The sequence below is a fragment of the Anneissia japonica genome, unplaced genomic scaffold (genome assembly GCF_011630105.1).
Source record: "Anneissia japonica isolate Jap-2015-1 unplaced genomic scaffold, ASM1163010v1 scaffold1060_len253145_cov167, whole genome shotgun sequence".
Taxonomy (NCBI): Eukaryota; Metazoa; Echinodermata; class Crinoidea; order Comatulida; family Comatulidae; genus Anneissia; species Anneissia japonica.
In genome coordinates, this window is record NW_022735641.1 from 185,045 (window position 1) to 212,646 (window position 27,602).

General features: G+C 32.3%; 1 protein-coding gene across 1 annotated transcript; it reads right to left on the minus strand.

Annotated features, from left to right (window-relative positions):
- Positions 1-1,068: 1,068 nt before the first annotated feature.
- LOC117116638 (beta-1-syntrophin-like) lies at positions 1,069-23,330 on the minus strand (the record flags this gene model as incomplete). The annotated part of the gene is given in 5 exon segments (XM_033260713.1): positions 1,069-4,003; positions 4,581-4,768; positions 5,012-5,214; positions 18,893-19,038; positions 22,924-23,330. Coding segments are annotated over 5 exon segments (1,037 nt in total), but the record flags the coding sequence as incomplete, so codon positions are not given.
- Positions 23,331-27,602: the final 4,272 nt, after the last annotated feature.

The window sequence follows — 27,602 nt, forward strand, 5'->3', positions numbered from 1 at the left end:
TGTGTTACTTTCTAATAGTAAACGGCTGTGTAAACATGGCTTAAGTCAAGTATTACCAGTTTGGTAAAATTGGATTGTGAGTTAGTAGTAGGAATAAATTATTTGCATGAAAGCTAAATTATTTTTGTCAGAATACATTAACAAAGATTAATTTTACTAACAGTGTACTTTTTTTCATCGCAAAATAACCTGCAATACAGTGACACCATTTCCTAACAGAAGGTGGAATGGTCATGATGTCCCCACTGCAAAAATAGCAAATTCAGAGTTCAGTGTGAACTGATATTTCAGTTTGAAATGGAGCTGTAGAAGAAACTGGAAATATCAGAATCAAGTGCAGTTCAACATCATTTGAATGTTTGGCAGAAATCCTGCTTGTCCCAGAAGAATTTCTTTTTGAGAGGTTTATGCGATACACTACCACAAGGGATACTAGAATTAATGTTGCAGACGAAGGTTGTTAAAAGTGGGTGGTGATCACTTGTGTTTTCAGAAAAAAAGTTGTGATAATTTGACAGTTCTTAACCATGGATACGAAGTTAGAGATATTGAAATTACTATCTCCCAGAAAATCATATAGAATGTAACTATACTCTGTGAATGGGTGATTTCTATGCCAATTAAATCTAGTCCCATTATGATTCTCGGCAATTTTTATGCTAACCTCCTTCGTAATTCCAACCTTGATTCAGATTCGCCGATTAGAGATTGGAGGTCATTAATTGTTTCGTCATAGAGTTGAACCACAACCACCACCACCATCAGATGAACATTTGCAAATGCAGCCAACTCCACTACATATGGGCGACCGACAGTTACTTCTTCATGATCCATACTCGATTTAAGAAACGACTTTTAACCATCTGCATGAAAAAAAAAATTGTTAATATTAAACATTTCATTAACACGTAACAAGTGCTCAGATAGAATCACATTCATTAGGATTAACAAAATGAGTCAAGGAATCAAGACCACTGTGACCAAAACAATTAAACAACAATTTGGTACACTTGCCCTCCTATAAGAGTTTTAATAACACATACAATCAACAAAAGACTCTTGTCAACATTCCATGCTCTTTTTACTTTTATTATAGATCATTTAAAACAATCACATTATTTGAGTTTACAATATAAGTTACATGAGATCCTGTCCAAGAGACAGCCATATGAAGATCCTGTTAAACTGCCTGTACTTGCATAGTATGAGTGCTACAGGTTCAACAAACCCAATATCGACATCTCTTTCTAATGGTCTTTTACATAAAAAGTTCAAAATAATATGTATGGAAATATCATTTCAACAATATAATTACTATAATTTACGCATTCATTATAATATCAACTGAATTTTATTAAATCTTCTTCACATTTTCTTAGATAGTTGCTCAACAACACAATATCACATTTTTGCAATACATATTTCCTGTTGGGACATTAGAAATGCATTATGGTAAAACAGTGAATGCTTAATATATTAATGATTGCACATTATTAAGCCATATGTCTATCAAAACTTAGATGAACAAAAAATGACTATTTCTGTAAGTGTGTGTTTGAAAATATAAAATTGAACTTGAGCTTTGGCAATATTTGAAAGTCTATAAAATGAATTTAATATCTTCAGACACTAAACAGATTTAAATGATTTGACTGAACTGGATTATTGGAATAATCGAGTGAATCACACACATAAAACTCTCAGTATTCTTAATAATATGGGTGGTGTTAAATATCCTGCAAGTTATAGGGAGTTCCTGAAAACAAAAACGAACTCTAACCTGTGGGCATACACAAATTACCTGGAATCTAATCGAATGTTCAGAATTCAGAATGTTTGCATCTTTCCACTACAGTACTATAAAATTATGTTGACGTTTCTCTATGTTGTGGGCCGCCCTCTCCCAGTAGTTTCAAAACTGATAAGCTGGTTGTAAATATTAGAAAGCAACCAACTAGCAAACCAGTAATTGTCCGTTGATGACGAATCAAAATATCACAAACAGTATGTATATTATTGGTTTACTTACAAGAATTTTTCCATGTTCATACATCCAGAAACCAGATGAAACTATTTGAGCTTACAAACAGGGGTGGCGCCAGCTGAAGGGGGAGGGGGGACTCCAGGGCCCCCGTCGGGAGAAATAAAATGTATATGTAAATGTATTTTTGGATCACTTTCAAAAGACTTTGAGTGGCGCCTGACCACGCCCACTTTTTTTTGTCGGGAAAATCGGCTCCTCTGTTGGGCAAATCCTGACGCCACCCCTGCTTACAAAAGGATCTGTTAACAAAGCTCATTAAGCCAGATGCCTGCATCAAAACTAATAATTAAAATGAATACTGTATGTAGAATTTAGGCATACATCACTGTCACATAAATGATACTGGGCAGTTTATAACTTCTTATACACATATTGCATGCATGTAATACTGTTTTTATTGTAGCTTTAAAATACTTCTGAAGCAAATTTACAAAAGCAAATCAACCTAACATATATATGATAATATATGATTAAAATAAATGATATAATAATAATACAAAAGTAGGTATTCTATCTAATACACTGATAACAATTGATACAGTTGATTGGTTGCTTATGTTTGCTTACAAGACTCACACCACCATGAGCCCCAAACTTAATGTGATGTCGGAAAATAATCAATATATCCTCATATTACTATTTTAATAGGCTTTAGCAATCACCTGCATGTAAAGTTCTTGACCTCTGGGATGGTCACTTACCACAGGTGAAATACCAGCCAAATCCAATTTTTTAAGTTCATAAGTGGTCTGGGTCGCCTACGGAATATGGGTACAAGAGGTACCAGATGCAGTAAGTGAACAGGGAACTAAACAGGTTTTTGGCAAGTGGTTGCTTAACAGAGGTGGTCATCCAGAGAGGTTCAACTGTAATAATAATACCAAAAATAATAATACCAATATCTTTTACGAAAAATTTATATCCATCAATAGGGAAACTGTCTCCATACGGCAGTTAGTTATACTGTATAAGCATTATCACATGTGTAGGTTTCTATATACCAAAGTCACCCTCATGTAATATCTCATGTAATTCATTTAATTGGACCCTGTGATAATGTTACGATGTCAACATTATTGAGAAGTCATGAATAAAACTAATCCATGTCAAACTGCAACAAAAGTTGGTCTTTTATTTGGTCAAATTTGCATTGTACATAACTGGCAAATATCAGAATTTGTCTTTATTTTATTCTTCGTTTATGTTAGTAATAATAAACATTATGAAATCCTAGTTAAAATTTTCATTATTATAAAAAATACTCCTCCAAAATTAAACTAAACACCACTGATACTACTTACTGCCTAGTAGTAATTTACTTTTCCATATTATACTGCCCTCTAATGGTGAAATAATACTCTAATATGTTAATGCAAAAGTGGTCTTTAATAGGAGGTTGTCTTTAATTAGAGGGAGATCTGAATGTTTCAAGTCAATTCCTAAATAGCATTATGAATGTTTTGTTTAACATTAATTTCCTCTTAAGCATCTATGTTCAAGTTATTTTCCATTTTAGAACAACATGTAACTGTTTTTATGTGGTCAAAGTAATGCTAATTTTAATGCCTCCAGTATTTGTAATTAATGTACACATTACAATTTCAATCTATATTTCATCTTAAAGTCCAAATTACCTATAAAAGTAGTGTCATCTACTAGAACACATTTGAATGTACTTTGTGTATCCATCAAAATGCATGCAAATTGTATTTTTATACATATATACATAATTAATATACAGTTTAATGCATTTATTTATATAATTCATTTATGTACACATAACTATGAAACTTCCTTATTTAAGAAACCCTATTCTGATTCTGCTCACAATACTGCTTCAATGATTTTAAACTCTTTGGAAACATGTCATGCAAAAAGACCCATTCTTGTGACCTTTGCACTCAAAAATGTATGCAGGATAAATACAGTTGGCTTGGGACATTCCTGGATGTCAAGCTCCTGAAAAGAAAAAAAAAAAAACATTTGTTAACTGTAATATTTTGTATTGTTATATAAGTTTTACTTATTGAACAAATTAAATGCCAAAATAAGTGGTGTCCACTGAGGGAATGGGCACGTCCCCCCACATATTTTTAAGGGGGAGGGGGTCCTCTTACTTTTCAGTGATAATGTGATTTCATAAGTCAAGAAGATGTCTGAAAATTGTTGTAATGAACTGCATAATTAAGTGACCCAGGTTTTAATGAAAGAGCTCTGTACAACCAGAATACATCTTATCTTATATCAAGATAACTGCCCACAAATATCTGAATTACCTAAGCATGACACAAGTGCTCATGCCTTATTATGATTTAAGAAGTATGAGAAAAAGCGTGTAAAGATAAGTTTGGTTTTTGGTAGGCACAGTAAAGTAAATACATCAAAGACAATTAAGTTTTATTTTCATGAGAAATTTGTTGCCGCTAATTCGCAATTTTAACTACTTTTTTGAGGGGGGAGTGGTGCATGTAATTTTTGGATGGTCATGCGCACGCCACCCCCACTAGAAATGCCACTGTATATCGTAACAACTTACAAATTCCCCTTCATTTGCTCCGAAATCCAGCAGCAGGAATTTCTGGCCATCATCAGAAGAAAAGCGTAACTTATCAAATGGGTAGTACCACATCACTTGAGGCTTGTTTCCATTCTGATTTGTTGTCAATGTAAAACCATTCTCATAATGAATTACCAGCTTTGCATCTCTTCCCTGCCACTTAACAGCTAAGAGATGAAAATAAAACAAATCAGAATTATTAAATTATAAATTGTATTAGTGAATGAAACAACAAAAACCCTTTCATATGTGAAGAGTAATATTAAAACTGAGAATAAAATGGTATAAAAGCGGTGCATGGAGGTTTTACAAGCACTCTAGAAACGTTAATTAAATTAAAATTCACTTAACTCACTGCATTAAAATTTAATTAAAGATAATATTCTCTAATGCACTATTTTAAAACTTACAACAACTGATCTCTTTCTTGGCTACTGCAGCATGGTGTGCTCCTTGTACAAATTGTCTGGTCCACATAGCCAGGTCACGCCTCATATCTACTTTGAACAGGTGAGCTTCGATCCCATCTGGTGTACCTGTCCTTGTACCAAACGTTAGTTCCGCACCCCCTTTACTACTTGTCATTCCTTTTGGATTGCCAGAATACAGTAATCTGTAGAAAGACAATTTTTTTAAAATTAATAAGACAAAATATAATACATTTTAAATGCTAGATTCTTGATTATTTTGATAAAGTAATGAAGATGAATGGATTGGTGTTAGTGAAGTTATGTGGCTAATTTAAAGGAGCAATGGAAATAGTCATTATATAGGACTCAGAGCAAGGACTACAGTATATCAAAATAGATAATATACTGGAGTTTCTTAACTCCAACAAAGAAGCCCCACTAAAAATCATTCACAAGGAACTAAAACTTAAAATTTATTAATATAAAATAACAAAAACAATAAAAATAACAAATAACAACAATACATGATTTAATTAATAATTAAAATTATATTCATTTCATATATTATCGAACCCTCCGATCACTAATAATGGCAATTTTGAATAAAAAACTGAATTTCATATTTGGGCAGTTGGTGCACACTCCACCATGAAAAATGGAAATTTTAGAAGAAAAAAAAATGTTTTCTCCTTTGCCAAATGCTTTTTGCAAAATCATTTTGCTAAATAAGAATAAAAAATATTTTCAATTTTTTTGTCCTCCTTTTACAATCTTTAAAGAAATAAACTTGCTAACAGTATTAAAAAAGTCCATTTTTTTCTCTCAATAGTACAACTTCAATGTATTGTAAGTACTTTTGTAGAATTATATAATATTTGATGTTGTCAACAGTCAAAATTCATAAAACTGTTTATTGAGTATATAGCAAGGCAAATACAGCTGGGTGTTACAAATGAATGACATCATGTAAACAAGCACAACATAATCATCATCAGATAGAGATAGGTTGGTCCCTAGGAATTCTCACTGTTGCCAATCATATACCTCATTATTCTATGCACAGAATTGCAGCAGTTAATATTTAAATAAATTATAATTTAGAATATCAAAATACAGTAGATTGACATATGGTAAATAACACATAAATCGTGTACAGCATGTTAGAATACACTGGCCTAACGATCATAAATATAGGATTTCAACAGGGCTGTGGGCTCACACTAGCCAATCGCCAAGTCGCCATGGGCGAAAAATATCCAACTGCTGTAGCCATTTTTGTTAAGGCTTAAAATCGTTTCAAATACTTGCTAAAATACATAATTTTTTTTTCTTTTTTCAACGTTTATTTGTGTTGTTGTATTAGTAGTAGTCTATCTGCAAATGTCATTGCGTGCTTCGTAATTTGTTATTTTAACGCGGTGGATTCAGAGCAGTGGACAGCATTGGTGGGACTTTATGACCTGATACATAATTATGCTGAAAATACATAAAATACTGGTTTTCTGGAAAATCTATGGTTCCGATTACTCCAAAAAAGTAGGCTATTTTCCTTACTGGACAATACTGGACAGGCCTAGGCCATCGTAATTTTTGTGTTACAGTACAAATTTTAAAGTACGACGTTGGTGTGCTAAAAATATTAAAATACCTATCAAATGATATTATTTTGATTGCCAATTCCTAATGTAGTCTAAAATCACAATTTTGGGCCATAAAACTCTCCCCATGAACTTACCATGGTCTGGATTATTTCCCAGTACCCTGATCAATGCTCTGGTCAGCTCGGACGATTTTTAATGATTTTAAAATAATGTTCGTCAAATTTTGGCTAAAGACACATTCAATTGGCTAAAAAAATTATTGACTTGAGCAAATTGACCAAACAAAAAAAAAATGTTAGAGTGAGCCCAGGGGCTGTACATACAGTAACCAAATATACTATTAAAAAGGATATTTCATTAGTGTATTGGGGATTGTTCAGTAGTGCACTGGGGTTTGTGGAGCTGTGCACAACCCCTACAAATATCAGTACCTTTCACATTAATATAAAACATAAACATTTTTACTTTAAAAAAAATGGGGGAAAATGGAAAGGCTCTCACAACATTTTGAATCCTAGAGGGTTGCTTAAAAAGTTGAAATTTGATTTTAAGTCAACATCTAAAATGTTTAAAAAAAAATGGAGATCTAAATGGAAAAACAATGTATTTTAGCAAGTATTAAAACCTTTATTTTATTTTAGGCCTTCTTAAAAATGCCTATGCCTACAGAAGTTGATTTTTTGGCCGCAAAACCAAAATAGTTTCATCCATGCCGACTTGCCGATCGGTTAGCGTGAGCCCTGACTGAAAACTGCAGAAACTTCACATCGAACTTCGCATCGCGATGTAAAACAAAATGTTGGAAAACTTTTCTTTGACGCATGCACATTTGCATAAATGTCTAAACACACACGCACACACACACTACACACAGGAAAAACAGTAAAGAGTGATTACAATAGTTTCTATTGCATTACAGGCATAGGATCTAAAAGGTATAAAATAATGTTTTTGGAATGATAAGACATTCAATGTTAAAATACTTTTTTAATTGTAGGCCACCAGTTTATACAAATATGTGAGAGGAGTAGCCGCTGCTTTGAATTGTGTATTTTATAGTTCACTGCATTTTTCCTTAGCATCACAACTGCAAAACATAATTGATTGCAAGCTAGTTTCACCTTCCAGGCTGAACTTGCTAATTTCAAAACTATCTTATATCAAATATCGAATGTCCCATCAGACAACTCACATCCCCTAAAGGGTCTGGCTGTTAGACCTGTCACCATGGTAACCCCTAGAGCGCACTTATTGCATTTTAATCAGAATTGACTAGTTGAACCAATAAAATAACACCTTTTGAGGTTCACTGACACTTCCCGCTCAGTAGACAATCCAGGCATCACATTCGACAATCCATGAGTTGAAGATAATTTGATTTCTTCTCTAGGAATGATCTTATTTATATTCATTTTCAAACTAAGGTTTGGAAGTAGATCATATATACAGCAAATATTAAGAAGACAATAAATATCAAAAATTAAAAAATCTACAGTACAATATTTTTCAATACAATCTCTAACACCTGAAACTATTCACTAGTCCAACAGCAATAATTGCAGTGAATTACATTAGATCAACTTCTTCCATTAATGATAATATGGTATACTTATTCATTACTGGTAACACTGAAAGTGGACATTTTTAAGGATTAGTAAACACTGCCCTCACTTGTCAGGAGTATTTTGCCATCTATATAGTATTAGGAGTAAAGCAAAAAATGTTGGCTTTATACACATTTAATGTGTATGCCATGCCTTGCGATCAATTATTGTTTCCTATAAATCTCAATATATTTATATTATTTCTGATATTTTTAATTCTACTTTTTCTATCTTTCTTACTATTTTTCATGTTCTCCATTCTGCATTAAGTATTCGAATGGAAATTGTTTAAAAGCTTTTTGGGTTTAATATTCCTCAGTTCGTTCTGAAAATATTGTCCCTTTTCTATGTTTAATCTAAATGAAATGAATAAAACTGAACTGAATCCTATAATATCTAAGCAAACTAAAGTCACAGGTACAATAAATAAATACTGAAATTATTAGGTAAGTCAAAGTAAAGTAGAACTGATGGCAATTATAAAATTCTTTAATAATATTCATCATTTTTCATGCAGTTATTTTTTTGCATCAATTGTTCAATTCTTAAATGCAGATTTTAGGTGAGAAGATGCATGTTAACAAACCTCGAAGGGTCCGGAAGTATTATTATTATTATGCGCTATATAAATTAGACAAGTTTTAAGAATTGAAGATGTGTCAGGATTCACTGCTAAAGAAGCATTTCACAAGTTATACAGTAGTACGGTATTATGCATCAAAGTCAATACTAACAGTGAGCAGGTGTTTAGATAAATTAACTATTAAATCTTTCATGCAAAACATGCTTATTTATAATATAAAAATGTACTAATTTCCGAAGTGGTTAAGAAAATACAATATGAATGTTATAATAATTAAAATTATGATGTCAAGAACGACTTACTATAAAGTACTGTATCAATTTTCATAGCTAAAAACCACAGTATCATTAAATGAAAACAATGTTAAAGATGAGAAACTTGATATAATAAATAGCTAATCATATGCAAGGAGAAAGCATATTTACCACCAGGCACAGATGAATATTTGCAATGCTTAATAATAATGAAATTGAAATTGCCAGTGATAAAAGCAAATCTTTAATAACCTATTCAGACTAGCATTGCATTCTGATCGGTTGTAGCAATTGCGACACACAATCCCACCCAATCGTAACGTAAAATCGTGTGTGAAAGCTCACCAATACAGTAATAGTCAATAAGTAATCAATATCACAATTGTTACCTCTTGCGATTGGGTGTTACAATCTTTATTACTCACGATTAACACGGAATCCGATCGCAACAAATTCCACAGGCACTGTTTTGGCTGTGGTTGGTCAACATAGGCCTAGCCACCAGAGTCCTAGGCCCTAGAATGTAAAGTTTGTTTGTGTTGGTCTGAATGCGTTTGTTGATTGTGATCGGGAGTAATCAGTATTGGATTACCACCGATTTCATCGCAACTGATTGCAACAGAGTGTAGTCTGAATTTGGTATAAGTATATTAGATTAGATACTGTCCTTAGAGAAGTGACTGAAGAATTGGATGTTCAAATACATTCCGGAAGAATTGAAGAGAAATGAGGGAGAGAATGCTGGATGATTTGAAACGATGTAGATAACATGAAAGGTTTATCACAAGAACAGGCAGCATGAATCTCATGATCAAACTCATAAAACTAAACCTGCCTTGGGCAGAATACTAATGCTACTTATGATATTGTCATAATGTAATGTCCACGCATCATGTTGAATCATGATCTATCGCAAATTGCATGGAGTTTCTAAAAATAAACCGTTTTTATAACTTTGAAAAAAATATTTTTTTTAAAACCTGAAGATTATGGTACTGTATGGTTTCAAGGCAAGCGTAACATTACAAGAGAAACATATGCTATATAAAATAAAGGATAAGATTCACATTCAAATATACAAACAGAAAAATTTGATTATAAAGGCAATTAAAAGTTAAAAATAATGGTGTGTAAGTAGGTGTGTCTGGATAATTACTAATATTATACAGTACTGTATTATATATTGTGTAAATATTTTGAAAGCAGACAAATGATAGAGATTTAATATTCATTATTATGTGATACATCATTTATATTAAGTCATGTGTACAACAGATTATGCTATGATCACATATTATGGTGGGTAATAAGACAAAATGATTGATCTGATGTACTGTAGCTTGCTGGCAAATGCCTCAAGGATAGTGAACCAGACATATTCACAATGATCATGATATTTACTAACTTGGACATCTTCATCAAATCTGAAATTTTATTTTTTCCACTTATAGACCGGTCATATATGAGGTGTAGGTGTCACTTTTTGCAGAATTTACTAGACCAACTTTATTTTATTATCTTGTTAAAGATTATACAGTGTACAAAATATGACAATCCAATTATCCAATTACAACAAGTTCATACACCAGATGTATAATTTTCAACAGCAGACAGACAAAAAAAAATAAACTGTCAATTAAGGGTTTATGCATAAATTAAGGGTTTATGCGTAAATGATCAGTATTGTTTACCTGTGTACGGGAAAAAAAGTTATTCTCATGTTCTAATTTTTAAATAAAATCTATTCTGTAAATTAGATATTTGTTATTATGTTTGTGTTGTGACCTTTATCTGAATTAAATTTCGGATATATTACTGATTCACTTTGGTTCCGATAATCATAATAATAGTCGACTTATAGTTAGCGCATATTGTGGACTTTATGCGCTGAACATTATTGCCCCCATGTCATTGAATCAAGAACATATGGAACGCATACTCAGGTCCCTGGGAAGAGTTCTATAATGTTGCAACTGTAATCAGCGCTTTTCGTGTTTGAACCTACCAGGTACCCACTTGAACTCCTGGGAGGAGAGAGACACACAAGCGAAATACACAGCGAGGGATTGAACCTCTCACCTCAAGTAAGAACTGCAATCGCTGCACCGACGTTTAGTACTGTTGAATTTTCATCATCACTACTTCCACAATATTTGGAAACACATTACAGTATAATAAATCAGTTTTCAATTTTCAATGAGCCTTCTGTACTGAATCACTAAATTTCCAATGTTTAATTATCAACATTGCACTGTATCACTGCATGATTGATGATATTACAATATTTATGGATTATATTTACATGGTGTTATTTGGTAAACAGCCTGGGTACAACATCAGACTATTTTTAAATCTACTCTACCCTGTCACAGGCCAGGAGTGGAGTTCAAAAGCTTGGAGGTTAGATACTTGACATCCAATCCCAGGGTCTTTGGTCCAATTTCTATAACAGTTGGGCTTTTTTATACCACTAAAAACAAATCCCTCTTAAAGCGTCTGAGATACTGTAAAACCTCGAATTGGAAGCCCATCAGTGGGCTTAATCACGATCTCTAATTGAAGCCCCCTCTTTAGTTTGCAAAATTAGCCTCGAAATGAAGCCTTTTCAAGATAGCACAGGCTTCTTTTCAAGATAGTAGGGTACATACACTCTGTACATGAAAAAAAAACAAAATAAATTAAAAATACATTTGGTTTATACCATAGTTTAGGTGATTTAATGCCAGCTAATACACTCCATGATACAGATTGATATGCGTCCCTACTTAATATTTTATATGTACTAATTCCCAAAATTTACAGCATTCATTTTGAAAAGAAGCCCCCTTCTTTATTTTGCAAAAGTAGACTCGAAAAAAAGCCCATCAAAAGTTCGCGTAAATAAAAAAAAAAACAAAAAAACCCAGGCCTTTAATTTGAGGTTTTACAGTAGTTTAAAAAGTATAACTGGGCCCTGTGAATTTCTACTGAACACATTAGTTAATTAGTTATCCTGCAGATCCTCAGTTGGGTAGCATCCCTGATAGCTACACGGAAGGAAGACTGCGCTGACATTTAGTAGCTCTTCAATGTATTTCTCCCATCGTTTACTTGGACATCCGCTACGTCTTTTCCCCTCAATTCTACCTTCCATAAATGTCTTCTCTAGACAATTGTGACGTTTAATGTGACAAAAGTATTTTAATTCGATTTTTGAAATTACGTGTATTAGCCAGTTTTCTTCAATGCCCAAATGTTCTCTTAAAAACATTACCCAATCAAAAAAAAATTACAATTTGTTAAAACAATGTTGGCCTTTTACCACATTGGCCTACTGACCTACAAATGTCCTAGATGGACAGGTATTTGACCGCCTTTCAATTATTTTACAGAGACTAGTACTGTTAAAGGGTACAAAATGGATTAATATAGAACAGTACCAAAATGGAAATGATTTGTTAAGGCAAATGTTATATTTCTATTAAATTTAGATCTACTGAATTTTTCTATATAAATGCAACAAATTTAATTGAATAGAAATGCAACAATTATGAATCATGTAATTTTATGAGATGAGTGCATTAGTCAGTTCTGAATCCATAATTCAATAGTATTATTATTATTATTATTATTATTATTATTATTATTTATCATCATTAATTTCAGTATATTGGATGGTACAGCAATACATTACTATTATATTACAACATGCATGTGCTGTACATGACAAATGTTATTACAGACCTAATGGCTATAATAAAACTAGCTTGTTGAATAAAGTTTCAGTAGGCCTACTTCCTACCTGAAGTAGGTTGGTGACAAACTATTCTGCAAATAGTCATGTATTACAAGACACATCCAGCTGTTCATAGTAATCCCCAGCCAATTGGCTATTACACAGCTTCTATGTTGAACGATAGGCTGTAACAATGTTGTCCCACCAGGACATTCAAAGCTAAAACCACCTCAATAAATGCAGCGCTACAGCGCTCGAAAATGACAAAATCGGTGACATTTGAAATGTATGGTTTATGTTCCATTGGTCTGGATTACAAATGCATTTCCATGCCTCAAACTAATAATGCACACATTCCTACTATAATACTGTTACTGCAGTATTATTCTTTTAATGTGACTGCACAGTGTACATTACTAGTTTAATATGTTTACTACATTTCTTCATAATTCTGCACATTCCCTCAATACAAATACCTATTCATTCAATCATTATTCTTAAAGATACATTCACATTCACATGGGGGGGAGGAAGAGAAACTTTTCATCATTTTCATAAGAGTACAAAACTTACTCTTTTCTGTGACAACCTCCCTCCTCCTGAGAGAGTATTATCTTTTTCATATTAAGTGTATAATGCTCACACTTTCAACCCTTTCCACCTAAAATGTATGTTGTGTACTCTTTTAAAAATGATGAAAATTATAGATGACCCCTTTTTCATAAAGCACCCTCACTAATTCATCCATAATACATCATTTTTAAAATATATTTACATAATCATAATACAACATCTACATTTATTTATTTATAATGCAACAACATTTCGTATTCATACATAATACATTACAAAATAACATCTACATTTATTATAATACACAAAATAACAAAATGTATGCATTCCCTGTTCATACATACTCATTCATCCATTTATTTATTGACTCGCTCATTCATAATATACCTGTACATACCTCACTCATAATCCATCCACTCATTTGTGATAAACTTTATTAGTCACACTGCATTACACATTCATACATACACAAGCAGATATAGTGTAAGAAAAGGAAATTGTAGGCCTACTAAGGAAGACCCTTTATCCGTATACTCGCGTATAAGACTAGGCTTAGACTAGCAAATACAAGGGGTCGCCTTATATGCGCGACATACATATATGTTCATCTTCAATGCAAATCATTCATAACGTGCAAATTTACTACTGCAATGAACCTACCTAGTACTAAATGTTAGTATGAATGAATGCAATTTTAAACTGGGAAATAAGATTTTGATTACATTTAAAAGCCCATTAAAAGGGTATTATTTTGAAGATTAGAATTGGCTCCATTTTAAGCCAGCTACAGTATCAAGACCATAAAGAATAGCAAAAAGTATGAATTCCGATGGTGAAACGGGAGTGAGGGGGTCATCTCATAGGCGAGTCTATACAGCGTACACGTTTTATAAAAATTAATGTAGAAAAAAGTCTCAACAAATCAATCAAACTGAAAGGGGCTTTGAAAGTAGCATTCTATTTATAATCATATATTATTCAAAAGTAAATTTTACATTGTGATTGTAAGTGAAGGACTAATTTAGATTGCCTACCATGATGTATTTTGAGGGGTAAAAACCAGAATGAATGATGGGTAACATTTAAAATTAATAATAAATGCATGAGTAAGGAATATGAAATGCTACTTCACTCTACGTCAATTTACCACTGCGTAAGAACCTGTATTCAACGCTGTCTGTCTCTGTTTTAGGTTCAAGATTTTGCAAAAACTATTGAATCGATCATCATGGAATTTAGTGGATTGGTAGAAATGGGTCTAAACAAATATGTTATTAAATTTTTAGGATGAAAAGGTCAAAGGTTTTGGTCAAAGTCACAGAAATTAAAATAATTTTCATAACTTATCCTTTGAGCATAAAAGATAATAATAGAGTTGCCTAGTATGCCTCCCCCATAAAAGCCCTGCATGTTATGGTGTTCACGCACTGTGAGGAGGTACAGTATCTCTGTAGAATGCTGCTCTAGTTTTGTTTTCACAATCATTGTGACCTTTTGAGAATACTACAAAGAGCTAGGCTCTTGAAATGAACAATGAGGACGGTGAAAAGTGATAGGGGATGGGTGATTTTTAGGAGTCACTCAATTAAAAGTGGCAGAGGGTTGGGGATTACTGAGTATTAATTGACTAACCTCTTGCAAAAAACCTTATCAAACCAATGATAATATTATTAATGACATATGACTAACCTCTTGAAAAAAACCTTATCAAACCAATGCATAATAATATTAATGACATAAATGTGTACTTCTTTTTTATACACACTTCACAAGCAACAATGTGTATCCATTAAAATCAATATTCATCGGAACACCTAAGTTTAGCAATTGATGTTCATGGTTTATTTTATTTATATTTCATCAACAAAAGAAAACAGAGACATTTGCGATTCAATGAACTCTTGTAATTATATGTATTACAACCGAAAAAAATGAAATGAAATTTGTTTTGGATTTCGGTTTCTTCTTTTTGGGAAAAAACAACAAACTTTGAAAAAGAATGGCTTGAAAAATGATTATGATTTAAGCCTTACTGCTAGTAAAACAAAACGTCAAGAAGTAACACCTTCTTACATCACTTGACTTCTGTTTGGATCATAAAAAAGAAATATACTGTACTACTCCACAAAACTGATAAATTTGAACAGATTCTAGGAAACAATATTGATTGTTATTTTGTACGTAACGATTTTGTGTGTTGCATTGCTTAAATTGCAGTATTACAGATGCCTTGATTTTACTTTTTATTGCATGGATAAAAATAGCTTGGATTGACATTCAACAGGACAGAATATTACGACAAAAATTAATGCAAGATAATCGCACTGGGGATTAATATCTGTATGAGATAATGCGAAATCTAGACGTCACTTGCCATGCCTTTGGGATTAAAGTATTTTGTTTTTCCAAAAAATTTTAGTTTCTATTCCATTTCGTTGTGGCAATCAAAGTTTATAAAATGTTACAACTATAGTATTTACTGCAATAAATATACTGTAGTTGAATGACAATGAACATTTCTGTGGTCCCACATTGATAAATATGTCTTTTATCTTTATTATTCTAATTAGAGACCAAGCTGTTAAAGACCATTTAAAACCTGGTCCCAAAATGGGTCTTTAACTGGAAGGAGAGCTGTAATATGAAAATGAACACAGAAATTAATGTATAAGAAATGTTTACCAATAATCTTACCACAAAATCACAAAAAGTCAATATTTCTAGAAGTATTTTGACAATTGTTGTTATTTATAAATATGGTAAATATATTTTTAAATATTGTACAGTACACTAATTTTTATGCTCTAGTTTAATTGTTTTTTGCTAACAAAATGTGCTAGTTAATTTCAGAATTGATTTTATTATCTTATTTTTTCAGGGAAAAATAATCTGCCAACATGAACATTATTGCAAATTATTATTTTTAATTTCAAATTCAATAATAATTTAACAATAATATAATAACACAAGCTTGCTACAGTGCACTTTGAAAAGTCTCATAACAATACACTCGACAGGTTTCGAGTCTGGAAAAATTCATGGAAATGCTGAGTATGCTCTAAGGAGAAATTGCTCTAAAGAAGTCAATGTGCAGTAAATGTTCCCTAGAAACAGATACTGGAGCACGCGACAATTATAGATGCTTTTTATTATAATTACTAAAACGTTGAAAATAAGCTGTTATTAAGAAATGTTAAGAAATATGGAATTTAATTTGCCATCAATCACTTTGTAACATCTACAGCCATTAAACTTTCTTCTACAAAGTTGGATGTATTTATGATGAATAATTAGCTACTAAATTCAAATTCACAATAAATGTAGCAATCACTAATAGTAATAATATCAACACTTGTAGTAATGAAAATAAGTTATCACTTTCCTACAGTACGTATAGCAAATGGTGAAGAGGAAGAAGAGGAATCAGAGAGTATGAAAATGAATTCCCTAACTGGGATTTGAACCCGAGCCCTTCTGCTGTCTATGCAAACACCTTAATCAATTGGGCCACTGAGGCTTTCGTTGGAAGTTTGAATTCGATTGGAGGTACTGTACTAATTTCACACTCTGTGTGCCGATAATAAGACAAGATCGCCAAAGAGATACCTTTTTTTATATTCACAATAACATTACTATAGTACTGTAGCATGTTCAATCTTGTAGCCACTCCCCAGGACTCTAAGCTTGTATCATGAAACTTATCAAAAACTTATTGTATAATGAATTATCAAATTCAGTTAAAGAAAAATGAAAAGTGAAATTTTCATGTCATCTCTGTGTGCATTCAGGTCATACATAGATTCTAGGCATCTGGTTAGTTAAGAAGCGGGCAATAGAAAGTATTACTCCTCTCAAAAAGTACTATTCCCCTGAAAAATAGTACTTTTTTGCCCACCAATATTCGACAAATACTGCAAGACAATGGGTGCAGTTAAAATTGAGGAAATAAGAAAAGAAGAGCTAGATACACTCTTTGATGCCTAGGCTAGTATGTAGGCCTCTAGGAGGCTAGGCTAGCAAGTAAGAACTTTTTAAAGCCTTGTAGAACCTATGTATATGAGGTACTGTATATAAAACAAATATTGACTGCTCTAGATTAGGAAAACAGTGAAATCTATTGCCCCTAGGTGATTTGGAGACTATAGCCTCGGGAAGGTAGGTTACGGTCTCCACATTACCTCAGGGCAATAGATTTCACCATTCCCCTTATGAGCAGTCAATATCTGTATACAATTTGATTTTGTATAACTTTCCCCCTAAATTATACACAATAGTTATTTCGCAGGTGGCTAACCGTTTAAGCTAATTAAGTATTCTTGGATATGATAATATAACAAAACTACTCTACAAGTACTGTAGTTAATACACATGATGATCAAATGCAGATTAAGAACATACCTATCCCATGCAACCTTACATTTCTTTAATCAAACACATTTATTTTCATTAAACATGCGCTTTCCAAATTATTCACGTATATATTTAAGCCATTAAAATTTAAGTAGATATTTATTTGCTGCATTATGACTACGAAGCTATGCTAAAGTTGATAAATTTACCATCCATAACGATTTCAACCTAGTTGTAAAACAACCAGAATAAAAAGAACCCATCAACAAAGCATAATACTATTGATTTAGTTAATTTGTTTTGTGAATCTTAATGTGTTGTTGGTACTTTAGATTTATTTATATATCTTGTAAATTTTAATTTGTTGTATTGTAGGGCCGTGCAGTGTTTATCAATGAGAGGTCTACCTTACTAAAAGAAAAACGAAATAAATAAATTAAAAAAATAATAATAGCTGCTACTACTTAGAAGAAATGCTTAACTAACTTTAGTGTTATTCTTCCCAAATTATACAAACAAGTCTTTTCTTCTTTATAAGGCACAAATTTTGGCACAGAAAAAAAAAATAGTTGAACGATTCATCCAATTTTATTTTATTTTGTTAATAACTTTATTCATATGTATGTAAGTCTAGAAAAATTTAGTTCTATATTAAAAATAATGTTTTTAATTTTTATCTTACTTTGATGTCTTGTTATCTGTGTGTCTGTCCCAATGTCAAATGATAAAATACGTTGTTATTCATACATATATAGCCAGATCAAAATGAATTTTTGGTCACGCAACAAAATACACTGACATTAATGTTGAATGTATTCCAGAAAAACCTATTGCCTCATCAAATCTAGTGCAAAAAGTATTTTTGACACATGCAATGCAATAAATAAGATCATGGGAAAAGAAATTAGTCACGATAGACTAGGCCAGCAACTTCAGAATAAATTCAAAGCTACTCAATAATTTGTACCAAGAGGCATAATCTCTACCAAAGAAAACATTTAAATTTCTGATGAAAACAGTTCAGGTAAGCATTCATACCTGTAACAGTTGAAAACTTAAGATGAAATATTTATATGGTGATATGTAAAGACACATGTGAGAGCTACACTGTGGGCACTGCCAAAACAAAAGCAAGCAGGACTTGCATTGATACACACATTCACAAATTTGACAAAAATAGAGACATGAGGGTATTACTTACCTGGTTGAGATCAATGGCAGGGATCTGTAAGGCTTCAGCCACTCATCTTTCGTAAAGGGTACGTTGTCATACATAAGGACATTCCAATCGGATATCGCCATGAAGATTGCCTTCCATATTCCTCCCCTTGAATCTGAGTGACTTTGCTAAAAAATATGCAACAAATGATGATGGTGTATTTAAAAAAACAACATATTTTAACAGAATGTTGGAAAATATTATTTATACTAATTAAAGCCATATAAATTTAATTGTTATTTTCACATCCAGGATTTGAAATCATTTTTTGGTTTTACTACTTGCTATACAGTATACTAGTGGTAAACAAGCTGGTAAATAGACATAGACATAGACTTAATAATTATAAAAGAAGTAAATCTAACTTTTGTAATTGTATTCTGTTATTTGTGTTTCTATTTCATCTTAGGATTTGACAATATTTCAGATCATGATCAATATTTTCAATGGAAAAATTTTTGATTTTTTTTTCAATAGCAAATAGTAAATTTTTTACAAGGCTCCAAAATTTGATTAGGGTGGGACTATAAACTAGCAATTTAATAATTATATTTTATTTTTATTTTTATTTATTTTTTATTTATTTATTTATTTTTTTCATACAGGTATCACGCCAACAAGGCCATGCACATCACATTATTGCTCCAGTCATTGGACTAAACACCTACAGAACACATACTCGGCTCCCTTGTGAAGAAGTCTACATTGTGCACAGCTAAAAATCAGTGCATTCCCGTTTGAACTTGGTACCCATACTCGTGGGTGGAGAGAGGCTAAAGCGAAATGCACTGACCCAGTTTGGAACCCCTGACCTCAAAACTGAAAACCCAAATTGCAGCAACGCTGCCAACCACTCCCATTAATATTTTTATCATTCAAGTTTAATTATAGTTTTTAAATATTATTTCCTCCACTCTAGTTTTAAATGCTTAAATTTGTATATAAAACAACAATCAAATTATATATTTTCTATTTTTTTTTTTGCTAATTTGTTGTATCTTTGAATGCCCTATCAATTTGAAGGTTTTCAGAGATTACTTAGTTATTTATTTTTTGGGTAATAAGCAATATTAAAATTGACAATAAAACTCAGTACAATTATTCAAAATCTACTAAAAAAAATCAAATTCAATCATTATTGTCAAACACAGTAAAAATATGCGGTTTGATGAAATCCACTGTGTGGACAAAAGCTAGAGATTAAATGTTATGCTAGTTGCTAATACAAGTGCTGCTGTCATTTCTTTTAAATTAAAGCAATACAGTAGTATGCAATTTACTTGGCTCCGAGTTCAACAAAAAGTTAAATCACAATGAACCTTCTAATACTCATATTTTCAATGAGAATGAATGAATATAATTAATACACATTGTTTCATTAAAATAATTGATTACTTAACGAGTGCATACAAGCAGATGTTATAATATTTACCGTATAAGCTATGCACTGCATCCTTTCAATACAATATCCTAATTTATGTCTATTGTTTAATAATTGGACTGAACTGATTACTTGCCCAATGAACTAGATACAGTTCATCCTAACAAAAGCATGCTACATCTATGGCCTGTGATTCGCATACTTTTAATACAATTCTTGTTTCATTCATGTTGTATTATCCTATCTTACGACACAAACATTTGAAGCGAATTAATGAACATTATTATACTCCTTTCCGGAGGTATTATATATTTTAATAACAAATTTTTAATGCAAAAGCAGTGATCTGATCCTAGTTCATGAACTCAATTTGACACGTTCTTGTTGATAACTGACAGATAAATGCGAGGGTCATGCTTGTGAAGTGATAATTCAATTTGGGGTTTGATCAGTTCAAGAAATATTGAAATCTGAAGTGTAATGGAGCATAAAATTGATAGTAGAACTCAGAACAATAATACTCAAAATCTACTGCAAAAATTTAATTCAATCTTTATTGTCAAACACAGTAAAAATATGCGATTTGAAATTCTGGTTGTGTTCACAGTTTATGACATTCACATTGACAAAAATCACATACAATAAAACAAAAACACATATATCACACCATAAAAGTATTAGCATTAAAAACACTATTATTTTACAATTTTTCACATAATTTGTCTAAAAAACATTTTGTAATCCATTTTTTTTGTATGAAATTATATTGCCTTTAAGTGGAAAGCTCACTGAAATATCACCAGGTTACTGATTTATTTATTAGGAGGTTCACATCATTGTTGATGGCAGTGGCCCAAAACTACTTCTGCATCTTCCCATGAACTACATAATGCGATGTTCAACAGTATTGTATAGTATTGTTTGTTTTTCCTGAATAAATAATAAATAGATCCCTGAATAAACTATAAATAAATAATTAAAGTACAGTCAGTACAAATGTATCCTTTAAGTTTACTTGGTTTACTTGGAAAATTCTCTATTCCTTTCAAAATTTTCAGTATTTGAATGAGGTCTGCACAGGTTTTCCTTTATAAACTAATGAAGGTAACTTTAAATTTTTCAAATGCTCAGAATATTTGAAATTAAATTTGGTATTAGTTTAAACCTTCTTAATCAAAATTTTATCCTGAGTATTACTGATGTATTCTCAAAATTAGTTGTGATTATCTGTTTATTGGTAACAATAAAAGGATTATTTATTCCTGGGGTAGGAGTTTCCTCCACCTGGTATCATTATCCCATCCTGTTATAAATTGATTCTAAACACTGGATAGACTTTGATCGAGTTAAAAAAATATATTAACTTCACCTGCTGAAGTCAGGAGACAGCTGATGAAAGCTTGTGTCATAAAATACGTTTTATTAATTCTTCTTTACTGCTCGCTACAGACATCCCATTGTTAAATTAACTGTGTTTAATTTAGGCTGGTTTCATTTCTGGTTAGCGGTTGCCAATATTAATAAATTTTAAATTAAAATATTTAATTGCCTACCAATAATTACGCATTTGTTCGATATATTATACTGAATAATAATCAATGTTCTCTTTGTCTAAATTACCGCATTTTAAATTTTGGATACCGTAAGTTTAATAATCATTAATTTCATGTATTTGGATACTTTGTGTTTTAGCAAGCATCTCTGAGATGGATGGATGGATGGATTTATTCAGTGTGAACACCAAGGATAACCCACAATTCTAAGGAGGACTTATTCCCAGTGTCGTTCTGGTGGTGATTAGGCAGTACTGTACACCGGGGGACAATCTGATACTCTTTCCGAATAGTGAACTGCGTTTTTTAACATACGTGACATAATGTACACGGGACTAACGGCTTAAACGTCTCATCTGAAAGACGGTGCGCTATGGTAACTTGCATTTCAGCACTCTAGCTGAAACACAAGAGCAGCAATGGGAATTGAACCGATAACCTAGATATTCCACAGTTCAGCGCACACACAGTGGCTAATACCAGTTTAGCCGTCTGAGCTAAGCTGCTCTCTCTATGTCCAGGCACTATTACAAACTGTTTATATTTTGACATACAATAAATAGTAGAACATGTGGCCCCCATAATTAATGTGTTACTTATGTGATCAAATGTTTAATGAGCATAACCTAATTTAACTATCAGTTTTAATAATTTTGAATTCATTTTTATTTATTCCAGTCTATACACTTTATATCATGTCCAAAATTTACCATCTACATGTAACCCTTTCTGACTGTAAAAATTATTGCTTGTAAAAAAATATTAGACATATTTATTAAATTATAAGGTCATAAAAAATTAAGGGGTGTTTAATAATTTCAACCATTTCTAAAGGTATACCCTTCTATGGCCATTACTTCAATAGGATTGTGAAAGAAGCAGATATCCAATCAAATGTTTTTTTAAGATTTGTATTTAAAAATTCAAAGGATAATATATATATATATATATATATATATTCATAGGCCTGCATCAAACAAAAAGTTTATTACACAGAATTTTTTTTTCCAGATAATGTATCTTGAAAGTAATGCTGTAAAACATTTGCATTTGTTCCCATATGTTATCAAACATCTTACCTGCTCACTTAACCATCCCATGTGATGTACTTCTAATTCTCCAGGTAATGTTCTCAGCAACGCGTTCGCTTCTGATATCGCATTGCAGTTTAAGAGAGAAACATTCGCCTGGATGGCAGTGCACCACTCGGTGGCACTTTGATTGTCTTTACAACGCAGGATACAAGAGCTACGACCATCTGGGGAATGTAATTCGATCGTTCTATGTTCTGGGTCGGGCATTGTCAAGTTTGTTGTAACGTATGAAAGCTTTAATGGTATTGTTTTCATTTCGGTCCAATTATTACGAGTGGCACGGGGATTTGCACCGGGCTCCTTGATGACGTAAGGTGATGTGTTCTCCCATCCTACTTCTCCGATAATAGTACTCCGCCTGAAATACGGCGTAACTTCCCGCAGGTATTTCACTAAAAGAACAAACAATATAAAATTAAACTTAATAAAACTAATTTAAGAAACTTTAATACAAATGACATTGACATACTGTACAGTAGCATCATTATTTTATCACCTTACATATTATAACCAAATCATTCCAACAAGACTGCAAAGTCCCCCATATTAATTACAAGATAATTAAATTTTAACTAACTATTATACTATTTACAGGGGGTTTTAACACATATTGGATATGTTCTCACACGGCAGCTAACGGTTAGCAGGATCCGGATCCTGCTGAACGTTAGCTATCATGCGTACATTCGAGAAGATCCGGATACCAAGAATATGATGATCGAATAACTGGCCAATAAGAAACTGAAAATTGTAAACGTGTACGTGTGAATAGTTGATGATGCTAACGGTTAGCTCCCGATCCGGATACTAGGCTCTCGTGAGAACCAGGCTCTATAACTAACTATTATACTATTTACAGGGGGTTTTAACACATATTGGATATGTTCTCACACGGCAGCTAACGGTTAGCAGGATCCGGATCCTGCTAACCTTTAGCTGCCGTGTGAGAACATAGCCTTAATGGAGAACGCATCGCCACGACAGCAGATGGCGTCGCGTCGTGTAGAGCTCACAGGTCCGGAGTTAGATTCGTCGGCCGACGATCGTACGATCGTTGTACAACGTAGTGAGTGCCTAACTTTAGAGATACGAATGTATATAAAATGCACGAAATTTAGAATTACGATTGCTTGCATCATTTTCATCCTACATACTGTATGCCAAACTTTTTTTGGTAGATCCATTGTATATGACCCAATAAAATGAATACGCCGATAGGCATTAGTTAATACACACAAGCTAAATATCCGAATAAAAACAAAAGAGTAAATACCTTAGTACGTACGTGTGAATAGTTGATGATGCTAACGGTTAGCTCCAGATCCGGATACTAGGCTCTCGTGAGAACCAGGCTCTATAACTAACTATTATACTATTTACAGGGGGTTTTAACACATATTGGATATGTTCTCACATGGCAGCTAACGGTTAGCAGGATCCGGATCCTGCTAAACGTTAGCTATCATGCGTACATTCGAGAAGATCCGGATACCAATAATATGATGATCGAATAACTGGCCAATAAGAAACTGGAAATTGTAAACGCGTACGTGTGAATAGTTGATGATAGAAATGCGCTCAACGTGCTAACCGGTAGTGCTTGCTAACCGTTAGCGATGTCCGGATACCGCTAACGGTTAGCACTAACCGATCGGGCGTTCTCACACAGGTGCTAACGGTTAGCTCCCGATCCGGATACTAGGGCTCTCGTGAGAACCAGGCTCTAGTTTTATTTGATGTGCATGGTGATACATTGGCACTTATTTCTGAAAGAAATTTTATGATACAGTAAACACATCATGCAAATATCGTGAATGTGTCGGAGATGGATTATTTTCCTGGAGATTCTTCTTGCTTGTGGGAATGTGTGAGACTTGAGGTCTCTGTATTTCATGAATAATAATTTCTTGTTCTACAACCAAGGATGACAATCGTGAACAAATTATATTTCATAACTATAAAACAAACCATAAAATCACACCTAGCAAGTCAATGTTAGTTAATTTGTCCAAAGTTTATGGCTTGATGTTAAAAAAACAGAACAAACTTAAATGTCATGGCTAAACCCATATTTATTTATAATTAATTTTCTGGCATAAAAAAATAATATTAACAGAAATTTATAAAGCATGAGAAAGGAGAATGGGAAGGAACAGAGCAGTTAAGATCACTGTTGTCTGGATGGCACCATGGCTTCTCTATCATCAAGCTATGTAAACAACATCACATTATTTTGTATACAGTACCAGTACATACTGTCTAGACTCTTGTACACAATACATTAACAAAGGATTACTTATCATCAGATATTCATCAACATTTCATTATAATACAATATTCATAAAATTGTCATAATTTACTGTTCAAAGCTCAGATTTGTTATGCTCATAATTGTTTAATGCACATTATAATTTCAGACCCCAAACAAAGAGATTAATTGTTTTTTTAATTTCACAGGCATCCCCAATTCAAAAGACAACAAGCATACATCTCAAGAAATTTTAAACTAGGATATATTAAAATAAATGCATCTTTTTACTCCGATGCTGATATTGTCATGAAGTCCAAATTGAAACACAACATAAATTTAATGTAGGTCTACTCACCTAATAAGATGACTATATATGCAAGCTTATTGGAAAAATGATCACTTATATAAAGCAATCAATTACAGTCACAGGTTTACAGATACTGCTCATTTCACAGGTGATTTTCACATGCCTTTAATGACATGCAAATTATTAAAACAGAGACATTTCCAGATATTAAGATGTATTGAAAATGACGAAAAATAATCATTAAAAAACAGAATATTAAGACCAAAGAATTACAGTGTTTTGAATTAATAATGTCCATTGGATGCAACAATTATAATTATTTTGTGAGTAAATTATATTTTGTCTTTTAGGATCGACAAAGTAAATTCATACAAAATCTCAAAATAATTATAGTGCTGCCAAAGAATATTAACATTTGGAAATTGTGGACGATCAGTTGTTTGTTAGGGGTTTTTTATTACTGTGCATTTTGGTTGGTAAAATGGAAAAATGCAAGGCAAAAACCATCAATGGTTTAGGCATCAAATTTATTAATTAATTAGAGCTGGAAATTCATACAGTACAAGTACATTGGGCTCTTTATTGTCTAACATAACAATAATTATACTGTATATCTTAGAAATATGAAAAATAAAAAGAGACAATGCCATTTCCATAATCAACTAAAATATAACTATTGGAAATATGACCAGACATTTTTTGGTTGCAATACCTTATTGTAAATATTCAGGTCTCCCTACAATTAAAGACATAATTTTGTATGTTAAAAAAATGATGTAAAGTTTTATCTTTGGCAAAGTTATTGAAAATATAAATAAACTATTTTTCTTGGTTATTAGAATGTCGCCTATCACTGTACAGTTGTTATTAAATTGAATGCTTCTGGCTATAAGAACCGTAATATCATTCATTAGCTTACAGGCTTCTGTTATTACCCAATCGTTTTAATCAAAAGATGCATCAAATAATCTTTAACAGCGCAGAGTACTCTCTGCTTTCATTATAAATGCGATTTAATTAACTTATTGTTCTATTTAAGTTTTTTATATCAGGCAGAGAACAGAAATGTTGAAACCAACCAAGAAGATATAAATTCAAGAGATTTATCAATGCTAATAATAGATAGGTACTGTAATTTGGCTTTGATATAACAAATGTCTCAGTACTACAATGATCTCATCTTGCACAGAATAAACATTCTTTTTAAAGCCTTCTTTAAAATTTTATCTTTACTTCAATGATAATTTGTGGTTTATCACTTTACCATAATAATATTTATTCTTTATTCAAATATGTGTACAGTACAATCATATAACATGTGAGAGCATCAAAGCCAAGATAATGGATGCCTTCTGTAATAACTGTACAATATTTGGTGCTATACAAATTTTGTTCATTCATTACCATATATTAATCCTTAATCCTTAATCCTTCCTGGAATGTACAGTAGGAAACCTTTGTGATACCCAGAGGGCAGGGGGAAAGAAAAGACACAACAAACTACACCACGATTAAAGCCAGACTCCAGCGGAAAAAGAGTTTTTTAAATATATTTTATGCAAATGAGTTTTCTGATACACAAAAGTTATATTCTGGCGTTACAGTTTTTTGAATTTTAAAAGCTTGGAGAAAACCAATGGGGCCACTGCTTGGTTAAACTTGCGCAATTGTTTTCAGTGGATATTTTTTGGTTAATCTGACTACATAGGCCTATATACTGTTAAGTTTGAAAAAATTGCTTAATCCAAGTCTTATAGTATAATCCAATGCTTGAGTTCTGGGTTTATCTATTCATTCAAAATAGAAAATAGGTTTGAAAATTAGTCCCACGAGATTTGAAGTAGGACTGTGGATTTAATTTAGAAGGCAAGGAATGGAAACTATTCAGAATTTGTACTTTCTCATAGATCATAAATGGATTAATCTTGACCCTATGGGCATGAAATTTGGTTATTTTATAGTTAGATAGTATTATGCAATGCACTACAAGTCCGCCTAGGTCTATTTCTTGCTTTCAGCTGTCATATGTTATTAACCTTGACATAAAAGTGGCCTGCCTACAGTAGGGATATTTGGTGAAGCAAGATCTGGAATTTATAACCATGT